General features: G+C 62.7%; 1 protein-coding gene across 1 annotated transcript in view; it reads left to right on the forward strand.

Moving 5' to 3' along the window:
* NCOR2 (nuclear receptor corepressor 2) overlaps positions 1-26,121 on the forward strand; it is a 220,378-nt gene that overhangs the window by 144,002 nt on the left and 50,255 nt on the right. Inside the window, 4 exon segments of the mRNA XM_037816581.1 lie at positions 5,564-5,694; positions 7,152-7,324; positions 10,728-10,790; positions 21,474-21,616. Coding sequence (XP_037672509.1) covers positions 5,564-5,694; positions 7,152-7,324; positions 10,728-10,790; positions 21,474-21,616 — 510 coding nt within the window.

A 26,121-nucleotide genomic window follows, 5' to 3' on the forward strand; every position in this document is an offset into this window, starting at 1 on the left:
GGCCTGGGGGCCCGGCTTCCCGCCAGCCCCGTCCCAGGCAGAGCACATCAAAGGGCTGGAAGGAGATGGAAAATGTGAGCCACAGCACAGGCCTCCCCGCGGCAGCGGGTCAGTCGGACTCCAGGGGCGAGACGCTGGGGCTGACAGGACCCCATGGGGGTGCGTCGAGCTGAGCATCCAGGAGTCGGCCTGGCAGCGGGGGGTGGGACCGGGGGCTCGAGGCCCCTCAGCCGGCAGAGTGGCCTTGGGTGGACGGTGGCCTGCATTGAGTCCACCCTGTGGTGTCCTCACAGCGTCGTGCTTCTAGGTGATTCCACAGTGGGCGAGGCCGAGAGCCCGGAATGACACACATGTGGGGTACTAAATGCAAGTCAGTCAGCACGATGACAAGGTGCAGTTGTTAAGGGTAAAAAAATAAGTAAACCGGAGGCAGGAGGCCAGCAGAGGGAGGGAGGGCAGGAGGGAGGGTTGCTCAGCTCCAAGCTGCATGAGGAGCAGGACCCAGCCTGGCCGAGTTGGGGAAGCACCCCTGGGAGAGGGCACAGCGGGGGCAAAGGCCCGAGGCAGGGACACGTGCGGCCTCTTCCAGGGAGACGTGGACAGCAGGGGCAGGGGTCTGGGGAGGTGGGAGGGGAGGCAGGGAGGCGAGACCTGCCTGGTGGCAGGGGGCCACTGGTTTTCCAACAGGAGAGATGGGATCTGTTGTCTGGCTTAAGTCGGGGCCTGTGGCTGCCATGGCCGCACATCACCGCCACCTGACCATCTCACGCCAGTGTGGGCAGAGCCACATCACCAGGTACTAAATGTCACTCGTGTTGTGCTCACATGCAGCGGCAGCTTGTACAGGCTTCACAGGCAGTTCCTGGAGAGGGGGAGCCCCGATGCGTAGCGTCCCCTGGTTTCTGTCGTGTCAAGGCTCTCAGCGTGCCCGGTTCTGAGCTACTGCTGTGATGTCGCAGCCTGTTTCTATGTACACACCCCCCCCCGCACATGCAGACACCACCTTGAGAACCTGGAGAACAGCAAAATGTAGTTGAATCATGAGGAAGCAATGTGTTTTGAGTATTTAATATCTCTTTTGTTAGAATTTACTGAACTGGGCAGTTCCTTACTGCGGGTTTTAATAATGCCTGTGTGTAATGCCTGCCTGGCAGAATTCCTGAAGATTTAACAGTCTGCTCTCCTGACCAGCATGAGCTGGCTCCAGCACCCTTCTGCCAGTGTGTCTTTTAGAAAGATGTCCCTGGTTGACCAAGCAGCCTCCTGCAGTGGCGTTTTCTCCAGGTGGCACAGATAGGGTGTGGGGCAGGGGCAGGGGGCCAGGGAGGGGCTCCAGCCACAGCCACGGAGCAGCAGGAAACTGTTCGGCCTTGGCTCTGACCCCTGAACCCCCTTCTCACAACCACCTCCGGTTCCTGGGATTCCCCCCACCAGCCTCTTGGGGCCCCTCTCCCCCCCACCACGTAGAGTTGGAGGTGTCATGAGGGCAGCCCCCCTTGGGACTTGCTTGCTGGGGACACCAGGCGCATAATCGGTGCTCAGTAACATGCTTGTCGGACAGATGAACAGATGTGATTGTGCCGCAGTGGGCGTTGCTGGGTACTGGGAGGCCTGAGAGCAGGAGGACGGAACCCTCCGGGTCCTGGCTGGATTGGCAGCTCTGCCTGCTCATTGGCCTTGCTGCCCCCTCCCTGAAACCATTCCCCATCCTTCCCTTGACTTGCTTCCGAATTATCCTCAAATATAGGCAGGAGCACCTCACTCGTGCCACCGCACGGCCTTCTGAGCATGGTGGGCATTTCCCGTTGCCCAGCCTCTGCCCGGGCAGGTCCCTTCCCTGGAAGTGCCCCCGCTCAGCTGCTCTGCCCAGGGCCTTGTGACGTGGCTCCGAGGCTGCCCGACCTGCGGAGGGTGGGGATGAATCACTCACTCTGGTGCCCTTCACAGCTCTTCCATCACAGGAGCCTCCATCTGTCCTGTGGTTTCTTGTCACCAACGTAAGCATGAGCTCCATGTGGCAGGTGCGGCATCTTTCTATGGCTCGAGGCCCCCCTTGGGAGCTCAGAACAGGCTTGTGGAGGGAACGAGCAAGGGGGTGGCCTGGCTTGACGTGAGTGGGGTCAGGGAGAAGCCCGGGACGCCCCCAGCCCACGATGGGAGGCAGAGCCCTGGCTGTAGGAACTGTTAGAAAATGCTCTGTGACCTCAGGCAAGTTACTTAGCCTATCTGTGCCTCTGTAGTCTCATCTGTAGAACAGGGCTAAGACCAGAGTTGTTCACAGGATCTAGCTGACCAGCAGGTAGGATCTGGCAATGCAGGGGCCCAATGCCCCTTGTGTGCCCAGAAGGCATCTGCTGCCGAGACCGATTGTCTTCCACACGGCTCTCGGCCTGGGGCTCTGGCCACAGCTCAGGCTCAGAGTTACGGGGCACTTGTCGCTGTCCACACAGGAGACGTGTCAATAGGACCCTGTACTCAGGTTCCGAGAGCAGAGGTCCCTTTGGGACTTGACCTGACAGCTCTGGCCGGCCACAGGTCAGGGGAGATTTTCCACAGAGCAGCGCCGTAGCTGGGGCACTGGACATGAAGCCGCCACTGGGCTGGCCGCTGACAGGGCTCCCCTCACGAGCTCTCACGGCGGCGTTGGGCTTCTAGTTCTTTCTGTGCGGTGCCATTCCTCCCAGATCCCTCTGGCCAGGGGAGGGGCTTCCAGGGACATCATCTGCTGCCAGTTGTACGTGCTTGTGTGTGGTTTGTAAAACGAGGGGCCCTGAGAGCGTCACTGTGCAGAGTGTGGTTGCAGACTGGCAGCATCAGCCTTGTCCGAATGCTTGCCAGACATGCAGAGGCTCAGGCTGCAGCGCATCAGAATCGGCATTTACCAAGCCCTCTGCCCCCTGCCCCCCAGCCCCCCAGCCCCCCAACAGGATTTGTGTTTGAGCCGCCCTGGTCTGACAGCTCCTGAGGGCAGATCCTGCGTGTCACCTGTTTTTGTAAATAAAGTTTTATTGGCACACAGCTACGCCCATTAGTTTCCGTATTGGCTGCAGCTGCTATCATCCTGCAAGGGCGGGGCTGACTGGTTACCATGGAGACTAAGTGGCCTGCGGAGCCTAAAATATTTACCAGGTGGTCCTTAGAGAAGGGCTTTGCGGCCCCTCCCCGGTCTGAGCGGGACCCCGAGTGTCGCCTCCTGTTGGGATAACCTGGGAACTGACAAGTCCGGCCCCGAGGTGCTGACGTCAGCGGCGGGGGTGCGGCCTCAACGGTGGGCTCCGATGAGGCCCCCAGGCCGCCCCACATGCAGCTACCCGAGCCCGTGGCCCGCGGCTGTAAATTGCCGGGTGAACGCAGCGAGCGCGGTTCCGCGGCCCCGGCCGGGCCTTGCTCTGGGGTGGGGGGTCCTGGCGGCCCCGGGTCCTGAGCTGGCCGACCCGACCCGCCCGGCGCCTGGCGGGGAGCTGCGCGTGGGGACCTCCCCTTCGCCCCGAGTCTCCCCGGGTGAGCAGGGGGCGGCGCGTGCTGCTCTGGCTCGTGGGAGGCTCAAGGCCCGGCCGAGCCCCGGCTTCTCCCTGTCAGCCTCCGCCACCCCGAGCTCCTCGACCCCGGGCGGTCCCTTCGCAGGCGCCGGAGCCCAGGCCGCGGGGTTCGTTGCACCGTCCATGGGGGCCCCTGGGGGGCTGGGGGCTGGTGGGAGTTGCCGCGCCCTCCTCGGAGTGGGTGGGGGGTGGGAGTCTGCAGCCTCTGCCCTGGGGGCCCTGAAGCTTTGTCACGGAGCAGGCGGTGGAAGCGAGAGCGGGTTCTGATGCTGACGGGCATGGGCTCAGCCTCTGACCCGGGGCGCCGGCCAGGGCTTGGCACAGGAGCTGTCGGAACAGAGCCCCAGGCACTCCAGCTTTACTACTGTAGACCCTCTTTGCCTCGGTTTCCCCCTCTGTAAAATGGGAGAACAGTGCAGCTGGGTAGAGGAGATGCCTGGAGGCATAGGAGCAGGGTGCTTTGATGTTAGCAGTTACTATTATTACTTCTTTGGTGTTCACAGTGATTATTCAGGCCCGGGGGTGTTGTGGGGGCGCCTGCAGGGCCCCAACCCTGGGTCCTGGTCGGGGTTGGAGAATGGCAGGGCCGGGCCTCCCTGAGCCCCAGGCCCCTCCCTGCAGGACGGAGGCGCTGACTTTCCTCCCCGAGGTGGGGATGGTTAAAGGGGACAGTTTGCGGAGCGCTTGGTGTGGGGATGGGGGGTTTCTCCCACGGACACCTGCCGAGGTCGCCGTCGCTGTTGGATTTTCATCCTCGTGGGTCTGGGAGCTGGGCCGGTTGGTGTGGCGTGTTCAGCGCAGGTCAGCGAAGTGGGCCTCGGCCGTCTCCAAGGCTGTGTGTGCGTGGACACGTCCGTCCTCCCCGCAGAGGCCTGGGCGGGCCGTGGCGGGAAGGCACTGCGCGGTGTCCTGAGCGCCGGTCCTCGGCAGCCGCGGTCGCCTCGGTGGGGGGCTGGGCGTGGCTGCGGGGGCCTGGCCGGCTGCCTGGGCCTCGGTGGGAGTGACCCGCACGTCCCAGCTGCTCTGCAGCCTAAGCCTGCTTTGTGGTCCAAGGCTGAGCCCTCAAGGGACCGTGGAACCCCAGGGGCTGGATCCAGAGGTGCTGGACGGTGGCCCTGAGTGGAGGCTGGAGGGCCCACTCGGCCATATCCTAAATAAACTAGATACAGAAGAAGGCAAGGACAGGGAAGGGGGGCACAGACCGAGACAGCCTTGAGTGTGGGGTGGCCTGTGTTGTGGGGTGGAGAGATGGAAATCAATGGACTGGCTGGGATGGGGTCCTTGAGGAAGAGACGGGAGAGGCCCTGGGAGGGGTAGTTGTGCTGTGAGTCCCTGTGAGCTGCCTGGTTCTCCCTCCCTCTGGGGGCTGGTGTGAGGGTGACACCAAGCCCCTGGGGGCCGTTGCCATAGCAACACCCACCTGCCAACAACAGGCCTGGCTCCTCCTGCCCAGGTGCTCTGGAAAGTTGAGGTCATCCCACTACCTCCCCATTTTACAGAGTTGGAGAGCGAGGGAGAGTGGGCCTGAGACACGTCGGCCGGGCAGGGCTGAGGCTCCCCCACTCATCCCACCCTCCCTGAGGCCGGCCAGGGCACTCCCCTCCTCTCCTGACATGGGCATGCCTGCCAGACCCGGGTGCTCGCATTGAAAGCCCCCAGCCCCTCGCTGGGGAAACGGGACCACAGAGACAGGAGGTGCCTCATCTAAGGTCACACAGCAACCAAGTGGAAGGGGCAGAGGTCTAACCAGGTGTCCCTTCCTAGCGCCTTCTGCACCTCATCCCGAGACGCCTGACCTGCCTGGCCTGAGGGCAGCAGGACCCCCCTGGCCTGCAGCCCCTCCCCAGCTCCTGATCTCCCGGCCGTGGCTTCCCAGCCTCCCGGCTCCCGGCAGTGCCCTTTGCCTGCAGCCTCTCCCGGGCTGACTCAGTTCTTTTTTCCCCTCCTCCTCCTGGCTCACGCTCAGCCCAGGTGCAAAGATTCACCTGCCTCACTGCTCTCCCCCCCTCCCCTGGGTCTGGCAGCAGCAGCAGCAGCAGCAGCAGCAGCAGCAGATGCCCCGGAGCAGCCAGGAGGAGAAAGAGGAGAAGGAGAAGGAGGCGGAGAAGGAGGAAGATAAAGCAGAGGTGGAGAACGACAAGGAGGAGCTCATCAAGTAAGGCCAGCCTGACTGCCGCCCACTCCCCCGCCAACGGGGCCTGGGAGGGGTGGTGGTGACCCCTCTTGGAGAGTGAGGACATGGCGAGTTGGCACCTACAAAGTGCCTGCCAGGAAGGGAGGCATTTTCTGCTTCTGTCTGTCCCTGGCAGCCCCCTTCCGGAAGCCTGCTCATCTCCCTCTCTCTTCTTTCCTCTCCTCCCACCCTCCCCCTCTCTCTCTCTTGCAAACCCTCTGGAGACCGTAGAGACTGATGGCTCATTTGAGCTCTACTCCTGAGCTAATAAATCCAGGCAATGACTTTGGAGCTCTCTGCCTCCCCACTCCCTCCCCCTCCCAGGCCAAGTCTCCTGAGGTGCTGGGCGGGTGGGCGGAAGGGGGGCTGGCAGAGCAGCTCTGTGGAAGGACTGGGTCTGCAGGCAGGCAGCAGCTCTCACCTTTAGAATTATCGATGTCAGTGTGAGTTCTCGCAGATCAAGGCACAGCCTCCCCTCGGGCTGGGACAGCCTCCTGCGCCCCAGGAACACAGCCAGCCAGAGAGTCGCTGCCGAGAAAGGGGGGCGGGCAGGCAGACCCCGTGCCAGGTACCTGTGGTGGGCCCGGAACGCAGCTTCAGAGAACATCTGGCTGCTCTGCCCACCCCACCCCCCTTGTCTCCAGCCGGCCGCAGCCGGGCCCTTTCAGGAAGATGGATGGGAAGGCAGAGGTGATAAATCTCGGCCTCCTGCAGCTTACTCTCCTGAGTTGGCTTCTGAGAAAACGCCAGTTCTGGGTATTGAGGCCATGTGTACCCCCACACACCTCAGCTCAGCCTGCATCAAATCAGCAGGAAAGTTGCCTCTTGTGTGTTTCTCAAGGCAGAGGAGCCCTTGAGAATTACGGGGAGCCAAGTTACTGCCATTTAGGGGAGCCTCTCCGGGAATATCTCCTCTTTGGGGAATAAAGCGGCCTTGTGGATTGTTACCAGCCCACACCTCCAGTCAATTAATCAAATAGTTGTCTTGCAGATAGATAGCAGGCGACGTCTCTTTATTTGGCGTATGAAATGATCTTGCAGATAGCTACCAGCCAATACCCCATTGGGGGAACGAAGTAATCTTGCAGAAAAGCTCCCAGTACCTCCCATTTGGTGAATATAAGAGCCTGCTAGTTAGCTACCAGTCCACATCCCCTCATTTGGCGAATAAAGTAGTCGAGAGCTACCAGCTCGCACTTCTTTTGATAAATAAAATGGCACTGCAGATAGTTACCAGCCACACTCCCACGTTTGGTGACTAGAGAAGCCTTGCAGATTGCTACCGGCCAGCTCTCAGCCCCAGCCTTTCTCCGTCTCACGAGTACAAAAAAGCCGAGAGCCAGCACACCTCCAGCTAAAGAAAAGAACATCTCTTCCAACTGCCGTCTGGTTTCCTGACTCACGTGAAACCACCTGTCTCTCCTCCTCTCGTTTCTTAGGGAGAAGACGGACGACACCTCGGGGGAGGACAATGATGAGAAAGAGGCAGTGGCCTCCAAAGGCCGCAAAACCGCCAACAGCCAGGGAAGACGCAAAGGCCGCATCACCCGCTCGATGGCCAACGAGGCCAACAGTGAGGAGGCCGTCACCCCTCAGCAGAGCGCTGAGCTGGGTGAGTCGGGGGGCTGAGGATGGGGCTGGGGGTGCTGGAGGCCCAGAGCTGGGAGACCCCAGTCGAGGCACTGGCTCCAGCTGTCTTTGGGGCGTCAGGCCAGTCCATGGCCTCCCTGACCTTTGCAGGGTGCATCCCTAAGTGGGGGTGACATTTCTGCCCACTGCCCTGCGGATGGAAAGTTCCCAGCCCGCGCTGTCTGCTGTGGGAATGGCGGTTGCCTCCCTCTTCCGTCCTCTGGGACGTAGCTTTCCCATTGCCGTCTCTGGGCTTTGCTGGTAAAACGGGTGGTCGTCTCCGGCGTGTGTGCTCTGCAGGGGCTTCTTGGGGCAGAGCTCCTGGGTGGGAAAGGTTTGTGTGGATGGCCACATGCTGGGCAGAGAAGATGACAGGGTGGTTGGGACCAGAGGCTGCTGGGCACCACTCCTTCTGACCCTCTCTGGAGAAGGGAAGAGGGCAGGGCAGGGTCCTCGGGGACACCGGCTCTACGGAGAGTGGGTCCCGGGCCCATCCTCTCACTCAGAGCCCGGAACATTAAGTTTTTGTAGAATGAATGAATGAATGAATGAACAAGTGGATGGAAACTCAGAGTAGCAAGGTCGTTCGATACTAATGGGACCCTGGGTCTTTGGTCCATTGAGGCTGTGTCTCGGGACGGAGGCTGGGGTCCCTGGGCTGCCCCACCACCTGCAGCAGGTACTGGGCTCTGAGGCCCTCGAGGGAAGTGCCCACCTTCTCTGACCATCCCTCCCCCAGCCCCACGCACGGAGGGCAAGGCCTGACTCTGGGTCGGCTCGGCCACGCACCCCAGCCTCAGAGTCCTGTAGAGCGAGGAGACTAGGCTGGGCCTGGTTCAGATCCCCTCTGGCTCATGTCCTCTCACCCCTTACTTCAGCCCGCAAATTGGGAGAGGAGGTGGGCCCCTCTCAAAGACAGACCCTCCCGTTTCCCTCTTATCTCCTGGTTCTCAATGCCAGCAGCGTTTTCAAAGCATCCTCAGGGTTGCTCAGCCCTGTCCTAGTCCTGCTAACTTAGAGCTTTTGGGGACGCAAACAGCTTTCTGCCCGGCAGGACCTTTTGATGTGGGGGGTGGGGCGTTCCTTCAGCACATCCTGACTGTGCGCCTACTGTGTGTTTCGCACAGAGCTCAGTTTGGTGGCCAGGGTGCACCTGGGGTCACGCCTCAGCTTGACCCTGTCCTGCGTTTGCACTCCCACGTAGGGTGTGTGGCAACTCAGGCCACACCCAGCCAGCACACACACACATTTTGTTTTGCCCATGTTGAAGTTTCATGAAATTTGAATTAATTGCTAGCAGCTGAGGGGCTGGGTTGCTTAGTGTTTACAAGTGTGGACTCGGTATTGGAGTTTTGGGGTTCAGATTCCAGCTTTTGCTGCTGACTTTGCTGTGTGACCTGTGGCTGGCTCCTTGGCTTCTCTGTTTCCTTCTCTGTAGAGTGGGAAAAATCACAGAGGTTACCTGGATCCGTCAGCTGGGTGCTTAAACGAGTTTCTGTGTGGAAAGAGCTTAGAACAGTGGCTGGGCCGATGGAGGGCTCAGGAGCTGTGAGCTGTTACCATTCCAGAGCTGCAACAGTTCACACGCAAGCTCAGATCAGGTGGTTTTTTTTTTTGTTTGCCTTCTTTTTTTCTTTTTTAATCGGAAGATCTGGCTACACTTGGTTGACATTTCCTCGCTGCAGCTGTTAGGAGCTGAGCGGTCTGTCCCTGGGTGGGAGGTCGCGGGCTCCGTCTCCACCCTGCTGCTGGCCCCGGCAGACATCTGTGAGCCTCGGATTCCCCCAAATCAGCGGAGTAGGAGCTGAGAGGAGTAGCAGTTCTCGTGATCAGCCACAAGGGGGCGGCCGATGTGTGTCTGTCGTCTCTGCACCTGCTTGGGCCGTCTGTGGCAGCCCTTTCACCTCTGTGGGGACCCACCGGGTCCCCGAGCTCTCCGGCTGATGCCCCAGCTGCCAGGGCTGCTGCCCAGGGTGGGAGCTGAAAGAGGTGATGCCTCAGTCACCCTGTACCCCCGTCCTGTCACCTCCATCGTCCCTGCCGCCTCCTTGCGGCAGGTGTTTTGGGCCCATTTCTTAGACGGGCTACTTGAGGCCTAGAGAAGGGACGTTGCCTCTGTAAAGTGACCGAGTTAGCAGGGATTTGAACCCTGCCTCCTTGGCCACAAATCCTGGGCGGCTCTCTTAGGCTTTGTTGGCTGCCCCTGGGTGCCGATGTGGATGGCGCCCGGGGCAGAGGGCTTCCCTTAGAAGCTCACTGCTGCTCCTGGTCTTTGGGGACTTTCTCTTGGCCCCCCAAGGCTGATGCTGGGGGCTGGGCTGTGGGTGCGAAGCGCAGCCCCGGACCCTCTGTCAGTGGTTCCTGCATCCCCCCTTCCCCACCCAGGCTTTCGTAGCCTCGCTTGGGAGCCCCCTGGGAAGGAGGGATAACAGCTATGAGACCCTGTGGCTGGGCAGCCTGAGCAGGCCGTGGGGGGCCGAGGCTGCTGTGGCCTGTGACGGTGACGGAGGCTGCCTGGGGTGGGGAGCACATCCCCACGGCCCCTCCTGGCCCGAGCTGTTTGTGTGCACAGCTCTCTTCTGCCCGGCTCCCTCCGAGGGCTCCCTCCGTGTCTGCCCTGCTCCAGGCACCGTGCCCCTGGACCCTACGCCCCTCGTCCCTGCCTGCCTCATGCAGACTTCGGGGACGTCGGGGAAGGACCCGGGCTCACATCTGGGGAGGTGGGGGGAGAGGCCGGCTCCATGTGCCCCGAGGCCAGGCTGTCCCCACCCCCCCCCCCCCCCCCGCCCTCGTTAACACAAGAAACCCACCTTTGGATTGGGCGAGTTGGGGGAGACCATAATTACTCTCTAGGGCAGGGGTTCTCCGTCAGGGTGAGTTTGCCCCCCAGGGGGCATTTGCAGTGTCGGGGGATGTTTGGGTTGTCACAGCTACAGGGGGTGGAGGCCAGGGATGCTTGAATCACCCCACAGAGCACAGCCTAGCCTCACGATGGAGCACAATCCGGCCCAAATAAGTCCACGGCCAGACGAGGCCCCTGCCCACCTGGAGCTCACGCCCCTCTCCTCCCCTCCCTCCCAGGCGTGCGCCCCGTTCCCAAGGCAGTGCTCCCAGCGAAGGCCCTTGACTGCCCGAGCCTCGGTTTCCTCCTCTGTAGAATGGGTGATTGTGGATCCCTCATCTCAGATAGTGGTGTCACGGTGGGACGCGAGTGAACGCAGGCACCCGGCCCAGCATAAGTGCCCCTGCGGCAGTGGTGTGGGGGTAGGGGCACCGGGAGCATGGCTCAAGCCCCTTGGCACAGCCAGCAGGGAAGCCCATGCGATGAGGAGGGCACAGGGCACCTCTCGGTGCTCCTGCCGGTCAGCTCGTGTCTCCCTTTTCAGCTTCGATGGAGATGAATGAGAGTTCACGCTGGACCGAGGAAGAGATGGAAACCGCCAAGAAAGGTGAGGTGCTTCCGATGACCCCGATCGTCCTGTGCTGGGAGGCTGCTGACGCGTGTGGCCTGGAAGGCACTGCACCATTCTTGTTACTATTTAAAAAAAACAAAACAAAACCGAGTTTCAGATCCAAAATAACTAACGAACCTGTGGGTGAACGTTTGTCTCTTGGTTCTGGCCTCTATCCGAGTTATTCTGTCCTCCACTTGCTTGCTTTACCTTGGAGCCTGTTTCACCCTTTGGAAAACAGGTCTTTGTTGGCTGCTTCGTCGGGTCCCAGAGTGTGTCCCCAGGGTCACATCAGACCACTGCTCTGAAATGGGCGGCTTGGGCAGGGCACGTGGTCTGGGGAGGTGGCTCCCGTGGCTTCCTCTGTGGCCGTCACTCCTTGGCTGTGTGGGCAGAGCTGCGGGAGCCCAGCCAGATGCCTCGGTGGGAGCTGCAGAGCTCGCTGGCAGCCACGGTGGTCGCCTCACAGGGTCGGGGAGACCCGCTGGGGCCTTTGTCCTCACACAGGCGTCTGTTGCCCCCTGGCCTGACTGGGCTTTCTAGGAATCTAGGAATCCACCTCGCGTTGGTCTGTCCTGAGCCTGACCGCAGACCCTGGAGCGGACTGGGGGTGTCGGGGCAGTGTGGGGACAGGCTGCGGGGCAGGGAGCCGGTGGGCTTTGTGTCGGGAGCAGAAGCGGCTTCCTGAGGGCCCAGCTTGCAGCTGGCCTTTGGGAGAATGGCGAGGGGTGTGCTCAGCACCCACCTGTTCTGCTGCCTCCTGGGGAGGGCGGGGGTGGGGGTGGCCGTGCTCTCAGCTGCCCCTGAAGCATCGTTGCAGGGGGAAGAGGAGAGGGGTCTCTCTTCCTTTGAAAGCAGGGTGTTGCCTGTCCACAGAAGCCCCAGATGAGCTCCTCTGGAGCCAGGAGAACTGCTACTTCCCTTTCCGGCTTGGCAGCCCATCTCTGGGCCCCACTTTACCGTCTGTAGAATGGGGCCAGTGTCCAGATTGCTGCGAGGAGTCAGAGGTTCCAGTCAGGGCCTGGGGCTCAGTCAGTGCTGGTGAGGTGTCACCCCCACCCCTCTCTGGGGATGCTGCAGCCGCCCCCCTTGCCCAGCACTAGGCCCTGGTGTCGAGCAGGAGTGACAGCGCTGGGGCTAGGTGGCGGCCGCCCCAGGCTCTGTCTGCTTGCTCCTGTTAGCCTGACCCCTGCCCTTCCTGTCCCTGTTTTACATACGAGGGACCAAGGCCCAGAGAGGGCAGGGCTTTGCCCAGGCCCTGAGCAGCTGGGAGGCGAGCCAGGCTGGCTCGGAGCACCCGGGCTTGGCCAGAGGGCCCCGCCTTCTGACTGTGCAGTGTTGTGCAGAGCTCCAGGTTGTGACTCACGGAGGAGACAAATGGCCCTCAGAGCCCAGGGCCTGGGGACACAGGGCAGGCCTATATGAGGGCAGCGGGGCCCAGGCGGCTGCGCTTGGAGACTGTGGGCCCTGCCCCGTCCCTAGAAGGAGTCTGCAGCCCTGCTCACCTCCTCTTTTCCCTGCCACCCCCCCAGAGAAGCCCGGCAGTCCTGCCCTCGCTCGGGAGGGGCAGAGCCTCCTCGCTCCTCATGCGAGTGCAGCTGGTGTTTCCTATGTCTGGGGGGTCTAAGGAGTGATGGGGGGCCCACGGGCTCCATCTGAAGCTGCAGGGCACGGGGCCCTCAGGGGCCGCTCTGTGGCTACCTCTGCCCTCGTGTTGTCTACTGTGTGCTTTCTGGGGTGGGCTTCACAGCAAGCTGTAAAGGGGGCCGTTGGAGATGCGGGAGGGTCCCTTGACATGGTTATTGTGGTGAGACATATATAACGTAAAATGTATTATTTTAACCATTTACAGTGAACAATTCAGTGGCGTTTAGTAACACATAATATTGTGCAACCATCAACTTGTCAAGTTCCAGAACTTTCTCATCACCCCAAAAGGAAACTCCGTATCTCTGAAGTCACTCACCACACACACATGAGCGCACGTAGACACACACATGCACGTACGCACACACACGGCCCCACCCAACCCCTGGCACCCACTAATCTCCTTTCTGTCTCTATGACTTTTCCTGATCTGGACATTTCAAATAAATGGAGTTGCCTTTTATGTCTGGCTTATTTTAGTCAGAAACACATTTTTAGGGTTCACACATGTTGTGGCATACAGCACGGACTCTGTTCCTTTTTATGGTTGAGTAATATTCTGTTGTTGGGGCAGATTTTGCTTATCCATGCTTTGGCCACTTGCGGTATTTCCACCTTTCAACTGTTGAGAACAGTGCTGCCGTGAATATTCGTGTAAGATTCCGTGAGTTTTAACCACATGCCAGGCCCCGGGGGCCTCGGCCTGCTGGCAGTGACGTTGCCCAAGGGCCCCTCCTTGGGGGCAGGAGGAGCTGCACTGGCTGTCCCATGGCCCTGTGCCCCCTCCTTCCACACTCGGGCTGTCTCCTGCTGTCACCACGGCCCCAGCCCTGCATCCTCCCTGTTGCCCGGGGACGGAGGTGATGGCTGCCCTCCCCCTTTGGAGGGCAGATCCAGAGGCTGGGGGGCGGCTGGGGTGGGGATGCTCCCTGCAGTGAAAGGGGGTCCTCCACCGCAGCAGTGAGTGCCTCCTGGGTCCTGCTGCCTCAGCCAAGCCTGCCTCGAGGGCCGGCCCACAGAGAAGGCGGCGAGAATCCCGTGTTTCCTCCGCGGGGACCGTGAGGCCCGAGGCCCTGCTCGGTGACATTTGGGATAACGCGATGAGCTCCATTGTGCTCCCCGGCCTGAATTACAGCAATCTGGATGATTACTGCTCGGGGTGGCTGCTGATGGCTGCCTGTCCCACGTGATGCTGGTGGGCAGGGCCCACAAGGCAGGTCCTGGGAGCCCCAGGGACTCCTTCTCCGCAGCGGGGTGGGAGTGTGCAGGCAGGAAGGTTCCAGTGCCTCCTGCCCAACCCTCGAAAAGGACCCAGGAGCCAGCTGTGGCGGAGGCGGATGGCCTGTCTCTCCTTCCACTGGTCCTTTGGGCCGGCTCAGCGCCTTGCCGTGCACAGGGCTGGGACGCCCAGAGGTGAGCCGGGGCTGGTAGGCAGCCCTGTGCCCCCAGGGCCTCGGGACATCAGAGCATCCAGGAAGATTCAGCCCTGCCTGGAAGCACGAGCTGCAGAGCGTCCCCCAGGCCCAGAGCCACCACCAGATCTCAGCCTCTGGACTTGCTCTAGCTCTGTGCCCTCAGGCAAGTTAGTCAGCCTCTGTGCCTTGGTTTTCTCACCTGCAGGGAGGGAATTAGAGCATCAGTGCCTTCTGGGGTGAGGATAAACAGGAGAAGTGCTTAGGGCGGGTGTGTCTCAGGCCCCTGAGGCTCCCATCTGTAGCTTCAGACAGTGACTTAGCCCTGTGACCTCGGCCTGCTGCCTCCGTCTCGCCTCAGTTTCCCTCATTCCCTGAAGAGAGGCTGGGTGCCCACCTCTCGGAGTAGCACACGGGGGAACAAGCCCATGAACGCACGGTCCCTGGCACATAGGAGGGCTCGGCAGTGCACTCCTGCAGCGTGGTGCCGACTCGGGGGCCTTTCACCCAGAGCGCACAGCTCGGTGCCCCTCTTAGGGCGTGACCCTGAGCGCGTGCCTGTGCCGCTCGGGCCTCACACTTCCTCCGCAAGTCGGGAAGCAGACGTTTGCCGGCTCCGTGGTCCTGACTGAACACCTGGATGGAGGGGCAGAGGGCTTCCGCGCCTCGGAGGTGCTGGGCCAGTGCCCAGTGTGCGAACTGATGACGATGGGCACCGAGGACCGCTGCCGAGCCGCTGCGGGTGCTCCTTGATTCTCCACCTGTGTTACATCACATGCTGCCCGCTGCACCCTCAGGTGCGTCAGGAGCGCCTTTGTCCAGATGAGGAGACGGAGGCCCAGGTGGGTTACGTGAGCAGCCCGCAGCCGCACAGCCATTCTGGGTGGAGTGAGAGTCGCACCCAGGCCCTGTAGTTGCAGAGCAGGAATGGTGCTGGGGCGAGGATAGGAGAGTAAGCCACAGGGCGGCCCCGGCTCGGGCAGCGCGTGCAGAGCCCCTGGGCCTGGGGAGTGTGGTCCTTGGAGAGGCCCCCGGAACCTGGAGAGTGATGCGGGAGTGGCAGGGGGTGGAGAGGCCAGCAGCAGCCTGGCCTTGCCAGCCATGGTTTGAACTTGGCTATAACTGCAAGAGCACGTCGGGGGGCAGGTGGGCACAGGGTCCCAGGTGGGCCTTTCCTTGTGTGCAGGGAGCCCGAGGACCTGCCCTGGGGCTCCCATGGGTGGGTCTGAGCGCTTGCAGGAAGCTGCCTCCCCAGAGTGAGGCAGCCTCAGGAGCTGGCAGCCCCAGGAGCTGGCTGGCTGCCTCGGGCCCAGGGCCACGCCGGGTGGGAGGGATCGGGCAGGCGCTGGGTGGGGTGGGGTGACTCTCACTCCCCTGGGAAAGGTCAGCCCGGCCTGGCTCGGAGTCTTGACCCAGCTGAGCAGGAGGCCCAGGGCTCTGCCTGCTAATCCTCCTGGTTCCCAGCCCCCTTCTCTGGCAGGCAGAAGGGGCAGGGAAACTGTGGTGAGCCCTTCCAGACCAGGAGGGGGCCCCAGTCCAGCTCGAGCGGCCCCCAGGGTGGAAGATGCTTCAGGGCTTGGGCACGGCAGCCCCAGGCAGACCCCAAAAGACTAGAGGCAGACCCCAGGGACCCCCCCCCCCCATAACATCCGTTGTCAGTGCCTGTGTTGCCCCCACCCAGGGACCACAGAAGTGGGACGGCCTGTGTGCTTGGCCTGGGCGTAGCCATTGAGGCTCCCGATGGGGCAGTGTGGGCCAGTGGGTAGAGTTGGTTGACAGGGCTCAGAGGCCGGGCAGCGGACGGGGCCAACACTCAGAGCAGGTAGTTGAGGAGTATTCGTTTATAGAGGGGGGCCAGGTTTAGGGAAGTTAGGTCAGTGCAACACCCCAGCTCTAGCCTCACTGGGGGGCTGGGACCACCCTTGGCCTGGAGAGAGGCAGCTAGCAGGCAGCTCAGCCTCCCCACCCGGATGCTTCTGATGTCTGGCAACAGTCTGTGTTGTGACGGATCAGAAGGAGGAGGAGGTCGGGGCTTCTGCGTGTTCTCAGGGATCAGCCAGACCCAGGGGCGGGCTCCAGACCTCGCCTGGTGCTCGTCACCACCCTTGCAGATAAGGACAGGCCTCTACCAGCCCACCTCCCACTCCCGGGGGAGATTCCCCAGACGAGCTGTCAGGTCGGTGTTTACTTGGGGAAGGACCCACACGGCCTGGTGATTCCTATTGCACGTGGCAAAGGCTGGCTCCACGTGGACCATCTCACCGCGTCCTCACACGGGGTCCACGAGGTGGGCATTGCACGTGTCCATGCACACGCAGCTTCTGCGCTGCAGAGGAGAAAACCCAGGCCCAGCGGGTGAAGGGGGCAGGAGCGGGGCAGGAGCCAGGGCGCCCTGTGACGTTATCACTCGGCTCTGTAGGAAAAATGGATATTTAGTGTGGAACGCAGCATCTTCCCCAAGTGGCAAGAAAGGTGGCGTGTGGTCACACACGGATAATGCTCTTTGTCTTAGTGGGTGTCTGTTTTGACAGATTGGGAGGTGACATTGCTGCCCCACACCGTATGTCTGCCTTAGAGCCGTAATTGCTCACGTTGAGGCAGAAGCAGGTATTCAGATTTATTTTTAAAAGAAGAAGGCAGGTCCCCGAATGTTTGGGTGTGTGTTGATCTGGCCAGCCTCCCGATGGTGTGCCGGGAATGGGGGACTTGGGGATGCTGTGATGTGCCCCGCAGGGGTGCCCAGCAGAGCTGCCCCTGAAGGGCCAAAGCCACCCGGGGCTTAGAGCTCCTGACATGAGGAAGTGGTGCGACTGAGGCCTGGCTTTCCGGGGTGCACTCCTTTGATCGGGTTGTGTGCAGAGGGTTCACTTTCGCCCGCTGGGGCGTCTCTGGGAACATGGTGGTTGGGAGGGCATTAGCCTCAATGTGCCCCTTCTCACAGGCAGCCCACGAGACTTCACCGAGGGAGCACAAGCTGCAGGTTAGATGCTGCTGGCTGCAGTTTGTTTCTTGGGGAAGGGGCGTGATTGCCAGAGGGTGCAGCTGTGACAGTCCCACTAGCCAAGTGCCCCCTCCCCCCAGTTTATTTGATGGTTGAGGGGGCGGTGCTGGGGAGGGAGCTGCCTGCAGACGCCCCGAGAGCTAGCGGCTTCAGTGTGTGTGTGTGGGGGGGGTGTCTGGACAGTTCCGTGAGCTGAGGGGGGCACAGAGCACAGCAGGCACATGAGCCTCTCTGGGGGCCGGAGAGCTTGAGCCGAGGGGCTGAGCGTCTGCTCTCCTGAGTCTCGGTTCAGGGGGTCCCGGTGAGGTAGAGGAAGCGGCCTGCCGCCAGGCTGAGCCCCTCCGGCCACCTCCTCCGCGGCCACCTGCTGCCCCTTCATGTCCTGCGTGTGGCGTCTGTGACTCAGACCTCCTGGTCCGACTTCCTGTCTTGGCCAATTTCACTTCCTAGTTACAGCCCCCTGGCTCTTAGGAGTGGAACTCCTTCCTTAGAAATCAGAAGTGGGGTCAGGGAATCCAGACCGCAGGGGGTGTTGGCAGCAGCTGCTGTGGTGGACCCTGCTGGGGAGCATGTTGCTCCTGGGGGGTGGGAGGTGGGCACCTGGGGCCAAGGCCTGCAGGAGGGGCTAGCCAGTGCCCACGGGCAGGGCAGGGATGTTCTGGGCATGTTCGAGGGGTCTGGAGTGAGTGAGCAAAGAGAGAGAGGTGGGGTGGGGCCCCCGGACCCCACCTAGGCCTTTAGCTTTTATTGCAAGAGCTTGAGGCAGTTGTCGGAGGTGACCCGATCGCCTGTCCCTCCCTGGGCCTGGTGGGTTGAGGGGCCCCAGCAGGGAGGTCTTAGGTCCCTGACACCTTGGGATTTGCTGTCCTCCCGGCATCACAGCCCAGGGGGAGGGCTGGGGACAGGGGTCGGTGTGCAGGGGCACTTTGGGAGCCCGTAGACACCTGGTGCTGCTCGGGCTCCGAGGGCTGGACGGACCGGCCGAGGGTTAAAGGGCTGGGCGGGCCAGCGACCCCAGAGCTGGGGAAATCGGTCGTGACCTGGATCTAACTCCAAAGTTCAGCTCAGTTAACTTTCAATCTCCTGGGGCTGCCGGCTACATCCGTAATAGGTGCTGGCACTGGAAGCAGGCTGAAGGGTCATTGGGGTGTCACCGAGAAGGAAGAAAGAGGCTGCCAGTGCTCCCGAGGCCCTCCAAGGCCAAGAGCCCTCTGGGGACCCCGAGCACCACCCTCATGGTTGGAGGTCCCCTTTGCACTGAGAAGAGGAATCTCAACCACTAAGCTCCCTCCCCCGAATGCAAACCAGTCCTGCTCCCCCCCAACAGGCCCTTTCTCGCTGTCCCAGGCCCCTGAGTCCCCCATAGAGGGCTCTGCCGGGGCGGTAAGAGGCCGGTGGGAGGGCAGACTGCAGGTGGAACTGGCACGGGAGGAGGGGATGAGAGCAGAAGAAGCTGTTGCTCCCTGTCTGCCGGGGGCGGAGAAGCTCTGTTTTTCTGGAACCCTCATCTGTTCTTACGGCTGCTGACGCCGCCACCGCCACGGATGGGGAGAGAGGGAGGGGGCCGCCAGTGCCAAGTCGGCCCGCCCCTCCTGAACCTGGGCCTCTGCCACGCTCCCCCGCCCGCCCCTGGAGCCTCCGTCTGGAGGTCACATTCAGTCCTGGTGCATCTCGCCGGGGGCAGGCAGCAGAAGGCTCCGACCGAGCCCGGGGACGCGGCGGCCAGGCTGCGGGTGGGCACGGCTGCCCGGCGGGCTGCGGCTCCTGCCCGGCCGAGGCGAGGGGGGCCCGGGGGCTCCTGGCCAGCACCCCGCACTGAGCACCACGCTCGGGGCAGGTCAGTGCCCAGAGAAGGCCGGGCACCCTGTGGGCCCTGGTGCCGCCTGGCACCGAGCATCCCGCACGCACCAACTGCCCCCCACGCCGCCCGCCCCTGCCGCAGTGGGGCACCCCGCCCGCGGCCGCCGGGGAGACGGCTCCGAGGTGGCCGCGGCCGCGGGAGGAGCCAGCACCGGTGCGAGCCGCGCCCCGCCCCACCGCCCTCCCCACCGCCCGCCCCCCGGACCCAGCGGGCGGGAGGCAGAGCGGAGCCGCCGCAGACGCCAGCCGGAGCCCTCGGCGGCCGCCGACCGCCGCCTCCCAGCCCGCTTCTCCCTCGCTCCCGGGAGCATCCTCCAGCCGTATGTTTCCGGAAAACTTGGCCGAGGGGGAGACGCAGATGAGAGGATGTGAGTGAGTGGCCCCGGGGAGCGGGCTGGCGCGGGGAGGGGGCTGCTGGTGACGGGGACCCGAGGTGGCCATCTGGAAGTTGAGGCTTGGAGGCTGGCAGCTGTGGGCAGGAGACGCTGGGGCCCTGGACCCTGCAGCCCCCCACCCTGTCCCCTCGGGCCCCTTTCCCCCACCTTGCACTATCGGTAGAGCTGTCCCGGAGGGGCACAGGACCTGTGCGTCTGCCAGCAGCGTGGGGAGCCCCTCCCCGGCCTGTGCTTTGGGGGAGGCGCCTGGGGGTCTCCATGGGAATGTGCTCAGGGGGGCTCTCTCCAGGTGGGGGCTGTTGAGCCTGGGTCTGGCACGGTGGGGTGTAGAGTGCTTTCCCCATTCCAGCCTGACCCCTCCCTGCCCTTCCCTGCTCCATCAAACTGCCCCCTCCTCAGGGACTCGTGGCTGGCCATTACGGGACTTCCGCCCCGGCTCTTCCCCTGTCGCTTAGGGAAACTGAGGCCCAGAGAGCAGAAGGGGTGACCCTTGACCGTTCCGAGCAGGGCATTTGACTCCACAGTCCGGGGTTCTCTCACAAGCCGCGCACTTCCTGGAAGCACTGGGTGACCCCATCCTGTCAGCTTTAGCTGCTTCCTCAAGGAGTTAATTGGGGCCCTGGCCCCCCCTTCCCCTCCCCAGCCAGCGGCCACCTTATTTGTTTATTTCGTTTGGAAATGTCACCCTCCTCCGGGTCGGGCCACCCCTTGGGCTCCTGTGCCCTCCCCGCCCTCCCAGCTGGGGGAGCCACCCCCTCCGCTCCCGCCAGGGTTCCGGGTCCAGGGCCCGAGGTGTGTGCCCGGGCTGTCTTGGCCCCGGCTGGGGAAATATAAATAAACGTGCGTCCCTGTCGTCCGCGGGGCTGGGCCCTGAGGAAAGCGGCAGCTGCTGCTGGCGCGGGCGGAGGGAAAGGTCAGGGGGCCGGGCTACACTTGATCCGCGCCTGTCCTTGAGGAACCCCAGGAGCGCTGCCGAGCCACGTGGCTCCCGGCGAGCAGGTGGCCTGTCAGTCGGCCCCTCCCCGGCGCACCCGGTCCCGCCCCTCGCTGCCCCCTCGGCCTGTCGGGCTCCGGGAGCGGCCGTGACCCCCGAGCCTCAGCGCGCCCCATCCTGGGGGCGGCCGGCTGCCACAGCCTCTGCGGCGGGGGCGAGACAAGAGTCGTGTTTTTGAAGGAGCTTTGAAAACTCCATGTCACTTGGCAACACGCCGTGGTGGTTTGTGGATGTCGTTTTATGTTTGCTCAGAGCCTCGCACTGGGTGAGCTGCTGGCAAAGTTGTGAATGACTGACTGGCTGAATGAATGAATGGAAGAAAAGGCCAAAACACAGACTGTCCCTCCCCAGCTCCCCTTCCTGCAACATTTCTGCTGAGGTCTTCCGTGGAGCTTGATTTGCTTCAAGGAAAACGGTCTAAACCTTGGTCCGGGGAGCTCTTTTGTTAAAGTGCTTAGGAGTCTAGCCCTGGGGGTGGGTCGTGGCTCCCAGGGGACGCAGCCCCCAGCGGTTGCAGCCTCTTGCCTTTCTGGTAGCCTCAGAAATGGGCTGGCCCCAGGACCACCCAAGGTGGGTGTAAGAGCAGCCTGCCCTCGGGCTCGTGTGTGTATCCCCGTGTGTGTGCAAATATGTGCAAGTGTGTGTGTGCCCCTGCTGGGCCGGTGGGCCGAACCCTGGGCCCCACTTCCTGGGTGCTTCCCCAGAGGTGACAGGCCACGTTTCTGCAGAGCTGGGGACCTGTGGCTTTGGGAATGGCTCCGGGGGCCCGGGCAGCCTGGCCTGAGCTACGGGGCTGGGGAGCTTTCCCCGGGCAGGAGAATTGGTGAAGAGTCTCGCCAAGACGGGGTGCCACTGGGAGCACCTCCATCCCAGACCTGCCCACATGGGTCCCCCAGGTCCAGGGTGGGCCTTCAGGTGACCACGGAGGGCCCTGGACCTGTGACCCTGGCTATAGAGGCTCCCAGCCCCCGCTCACCATGTTCCCTCCATCCGCTGGCCCGGTGAGGCAGGAAAACAGCTCCGTCTCCCGAGGCCCTTGTCTGCAGCTGCGAGCGAGCATCAGGGCTGGGTCATGACGGCTCGTTCTCCCGCTCAGCTGGGGAGGGGCAGGAGAGGTGGGGCCTGGGGTGGGGGGCACATCCTGCACACCAGCCCTCGCCCCTCAGAACCCGCGGTGCTGGCCTTGGTGGGGTGCACCCGTGTTCCCCAGCCATGCCTTCCCCTGCACGCCAGCGTAGAACCAGGAGAAGCAGGATCCGGCAGCCCCCCGAAGGCTGGGCCATGCGTCCTTGTTGTCTCCCTCCGGAAGTCTTGGACCTGAGCAGGGGCCCCTCCCACTGGGTCCCGCCCTCACCTGCTGTCCCCCCACAGGTCTCCTGGAACACGGCCGGAACTGGTCAGCCATTGCCCGCATGGTGGGCTCCAAGACCGTGTCGCAGTGCAAGAACTTCTACTTCAACTACAAGAAGAGGCAGAACCTCGATGAGATCCTGCAGCAGCACAAGCTGAAGATGGTGAGTCCCCCGATGGCTCGGACAGACGGACGGACACAGCAGGGGCCCGGTTGGCTCCCCAGCTCTCCTGGGGCATCCCAGCCAGACCTTGGGCCTCCGGCGGGGCCATGGGAGTGCCGAGACGGGCCACAATCGCTTTTGCAGGGGTCTCTGCACCCTGAGCCCTGGGCCTGGTGTGTGTGTGGGGGGGAGGGGTCTTCCCAGCTGCCTCCCTTAGGACTCGGGCCCCTCGGGGTTCCGAGCCAGCTGGAGACACGATGGCTGTAGGAATTGATCGGTGCCATAAACGCTGCTGCCGGGTACCGGGGTGGGCACTCTGCTCCCCATGGCCTCCTTCCCTCTCTCCCCTGACCCCCGAGCTGGCCGAGGGCCCACCGTGGGCCAGCCCTGCCCTTCCCCCTCGGCCCCAGCCTTCACGCTCAGACACCTCTGGGGGGCTGTCAGCCGCGGGGCGTGGGGAGAGAAGGAGCCCAGCGGGTCGGGCTCTGACTCAGCCAGGAATTTGCGGCCGTCAGTGCATTGGAATGGAGACCTGGAGGCAGATGGACCCCGGGCGAGCGTCTCCCCCACCCTGCTTGACCTCACTGGGGAGGGAGGGACAAATCTGGGGAGCAGGCGGCCCATTCCTGGCTGCCTGGGGGCCCGGAGGCGGGGGGAGCCCTGGACGTCTCCCCGGTCCAGGAGCCGAGCTGGGGAGGGCTTGCCTCGGTGAGCATGTGAGCGCTCTCCGTGGAGCCCCCCGCTTCCTCCGCAGCCGTTCCTGGGAACTGAGGGCCGGTTGGGGCAGCCTCTGGGCCTTTTCTTTTCTTCCTTTCCTTTTTTGTTTTTTTCATCGTGCTTGCGGCATGCTCGGCTTCATTACGGTTTTAGCAGGCCAGCTCATGCAGCCGGATTGGGATCGGAATCCACAGCCTTCTGGATGTGTGTTTAATCTCTGGGGTGTGCGTTTCCCCTTACGTGTGGAGGTGCAAGCGGGGTACACCCTGCCTCCACTTGGACTGCCGCACACGGGTTGAAAGTGTGTGCAGTCCTTTCCGGTTCCCTGACGTGGCCCACTGAGGCCCAGATACGTGAGCCCTGGGCACTAGTTAGGCCCCTTCTCGGCCCGCTGGAGGGGTTTCTTAGTGAACGCGGTATGAGCAGCTGCTGGCTGTGCCAGGTGGCCAGGGGAGCCCGTCCCTGCCTCGCAGTCTCTGGCACTGCCACTGCCCCCCCATCTTCTAGGGACTCAGGTGTGCTAGAGGGTCCCTGGGTGATCGGGCCTTCCCTGCCCCCCGCACCCCATCACTCCCTGTACACTTCCCTGCCCACTGGTGTCCGTCCCTGGTGCCCACTCAGATCCCAGCGGCTCTGCCATTTTCTAGAATTTTCAGGGCTTCTGACTGAGGCTGGGAGGAGGCTTGGTGAGGTGCTGGATGTGACCACCTGTCTTAGCACCTGCTGAAATGGATGTCCCTGCGAGCAGGAGTTCAGCCGAGCCCAGGCAGCCGGGGACACGAGCTGGGGAGGGGTGGGGTGGGGGTGCTGGCTCACCAGGGCCCCGAGTCTGAGATGGGCAACGCTGGGCGGCCCGGCTGGGGTACAGCTGACCCTCAGCATCTCCTGAGGCACAGAAAGCTGCTTCCTGCTCCCCGCCTTTCCCCTCTTCCTCACTGTCTCTCCCCTCCTCCCACCCCCTCCCTGACCCTCTCCCTCCCCCATTCCCCTTCCCTCCCCCTCCCCGCCCCTCCTCCCAGCCCCAGGTAGCTGAGGCCTCCCCCACTGCCTCCGTCCCTCCTCTCGCCACCTCCTGGCCCCACAGCTGCTCTCCCCAGACCCCCTCAGAACAGTGTGCCAGGGGGCCCTGTATGTGAGAGCCTGGGTCCGGGGGGGCCAAAGACCCCAGCGAGGCTGATAGCGCAGCTTGGGGGCAAGAGTGGGTTCAAGTCCCAGCTTGATGACTCGGCACCTGTGTGACCGTGGGCCTCGGTTTACCTGTCTGTGAGGTGAGGAAATAGCAGTTCTTACCCAGGAGTTCCTGCGAGGAATGAGTCAGCGCCTCGGAAGGAGTGACTTGCTGCAGTGAGGTCCTTACCGTTTTCGTTGCTGTTCCAAAGCTCTCCCCTTCTCAGGGGGAGCAGCTGTGGTGTGTTGTGGGTAGGATTCTGGGTTCGAATCCAGGCTTGGCCATGTGCTTGCTCAGTTTGCCTAGCTATAAAATGGGATCAGGATGGTGCCCCCCCTCGTGGGTCTGCTGAGGGTTGAAATGAGTGAACGTGTGTGGAGCGGTTGGGCGGCAGCTGGCACCTCCTGGCCTCCTTCCTAAGTGCGGGCTGCGTCCTCGGGGCGGTGGTGGCCGAGGGGCCACATTGCCCGTCAGCAGGCCCAAGGGTGCCTGCTCCTGGATTGGCTGTTGATTCATTCATTCATTCCAAGAGGCAGCCTGGTGGGATGGTGACAAGCTGGGCTCCAGGGGCTGCACGGTTCACACCCCAGCCTGCCACCTACTTCCTGGTGGCCACAGGGCCACAGTTCCTCTGGTCCTCGGTTTCCCCCTCTGTAAAATGGGGGTAGGAAGAGTCCCCACCTCGTGGGGTTGTGGTGAGGCGGAAGCAAGTTCTGATTTGTGGAAAATGGTGCTGGCCCCTCGGGCAGCGTTCTGTAAGCGTTGGGCGTTACGGTTGTTTAATTGGCACACATTTATCAAGCAGTGTCTGTGTGCCAGGGAAGCAAGGCAGGCATTCTGGGAAGCCTGGCCTGAGGACGGAGGCAGGATGGGGTTTGCCTGCTGGCCCCAAGAGTTGGGAATTTCTGCAGTGGACAGCGGGAGCCATTGGCGCTTTTGAGCCAGGCTTCTGGTTGGTTGTTCTGACAGCTGGGTATGCAGGAGTGGACTCAGGACTGGGGAGGGGCCGTCTCGGCATCAGGGGGAGAGTTGGGGAGGGCGTGGACTGCGGTGCAGGCGGGCTGGCTTGGCAGGGGAGGACGTGCTTCGGGTCCTGGGTGTCGGGCAGCGGAGGGTGGGGGTGGGGTGCCGAGCTGGATGAGCTGTCCAGGAGCGATGTCCAGGCAGGAGACTGTAGAGGAGAGCCCCAAGAAAGGCGTCATGCAGGGGGTCCCCAAGCCAGCTCTGTGCAAAGGACCAAGTGTTTCCCGGCGGGAGGGTAGGAGGGACCTGCCTGGGCACAGGCTGCCCAGAGCCCCCTCAGGGCCCAGCATGGATCTGCTCCGAGGGAGACGTACCCCAAGCTGATAAAGAAAGTCCTCCCCTAGTACCCCCAACTGTGAAGCCCTGGAGGGTGGGCAGCAGCTCTGGCAGCCTGTGGAGGAGGCGTGAACGGAAGGGGATCCCTGGGGCCCAGGGTGGGCCACTCCTCAGTGCCGTGAGGTTCCCCCGAGTTGCCGTCATTGGCCCCTAACCTCAAGTGAGGGTTGTGGAGACGAGAGGTAAGGTGCTGGTGAGAATGTAGGGGGATTTGAACCCAGGTCTGCAGGAGACCGTGCTTTCCTGTGCCGATGTCTTCCCCATGTTAGCAGACGTGGGTCAAGCAGAACGAGTCGGGGGATGGGCCCTGGGTCGTAGGGAGGGCCAGACGTGGGGGGCACGGGGCACTCAGACCCTTGGGCAGGGAAACCTGGCTAAGTTCTTGTCAAGGGAGCGCCCGTGATTGGGGAGTGCCGAGCCAGTGCTCGCTCCCTGCCAGCCTTGGAGAAGTGGGCGGATATCGGGTGGTTGTGGAGGAAGCCAGTGCCAGGGGCGGGGACACGTCACGGGAAGTTGGGGCCCAGTCTGGGTTCGTCCATCCTGATAGTGGCTGACCTCGGCACGGGGGTGAGTTCCTGTCACTGGAGTATTGAAGCCGGACCGGGAACCCCGTGGCCTCTGCCGCCCACCCTTCCCTTGGCTCTCCAGCCCCTGGGAGGGGGCAGGTCCCTGCAAACCCTCAGACAGCAGCAGCCACTTCTGGCCATGGCCCTGCCCTGTCTGGAGCTCAGGGAGACATGTCACCCTCGGTCAGCGCAGGAAGGAGCAGGGGAAGCAGAGGGTCAGCGGGCGTCCCCCGCGCTGCACAGGCCCCGGCCGAGTGGGGCCGGGGCAGCCTCAGCAGGAAGTGGGATCGGCCGGCGGAGCGTGCTGGCTTCCCGGGGGTTATGTAACATTTGGCATCGTTGTCTTCTCTGAGGTTTTCCTTCCCCCTCCTCACAGCCGAAGGTTACCCTTTTCTCCCATCTGTGGATCCAGGCCCCTGGGCTCTGCTTCTGGGTTTTTTAGTCTCCTCATGTCAGCCCAGGTCCAGCCCCGCCTTCTCCTCCTCCAGCCTCTGCTCCATCTGAGATGACACAGGGCTCTGAGCCTGGAGAGAGGGGCCCAAGCAGGGAAGCTTCTAAATCTGAGCTATGTTCAAATCTGGGCTCCTCAACTCAGGAGCTGTGTGGTCTTGGGCAAGTGTCTTTGCTCCTCTGAGCTAGTGTCTTCGTTTCTGAGGTCCATTCACCCAAATAAGTAACCGCTGAGCACCTGTTCT

This window comes from Choloepus didactylus, chromosome 23, assembly GCF_015220235.1.
Source record: "Choloepus didactylus isolate mChoDid1 chromosome 23, mChoDid1.pri, whole genome shotgun sequence".
NCBI classification, from domain to species: Eukaryota; Metazoa; Chordata; class Mammalia; order Pilosa; family Megalonychidae; genus Choloepus; species Choloepus didactylus.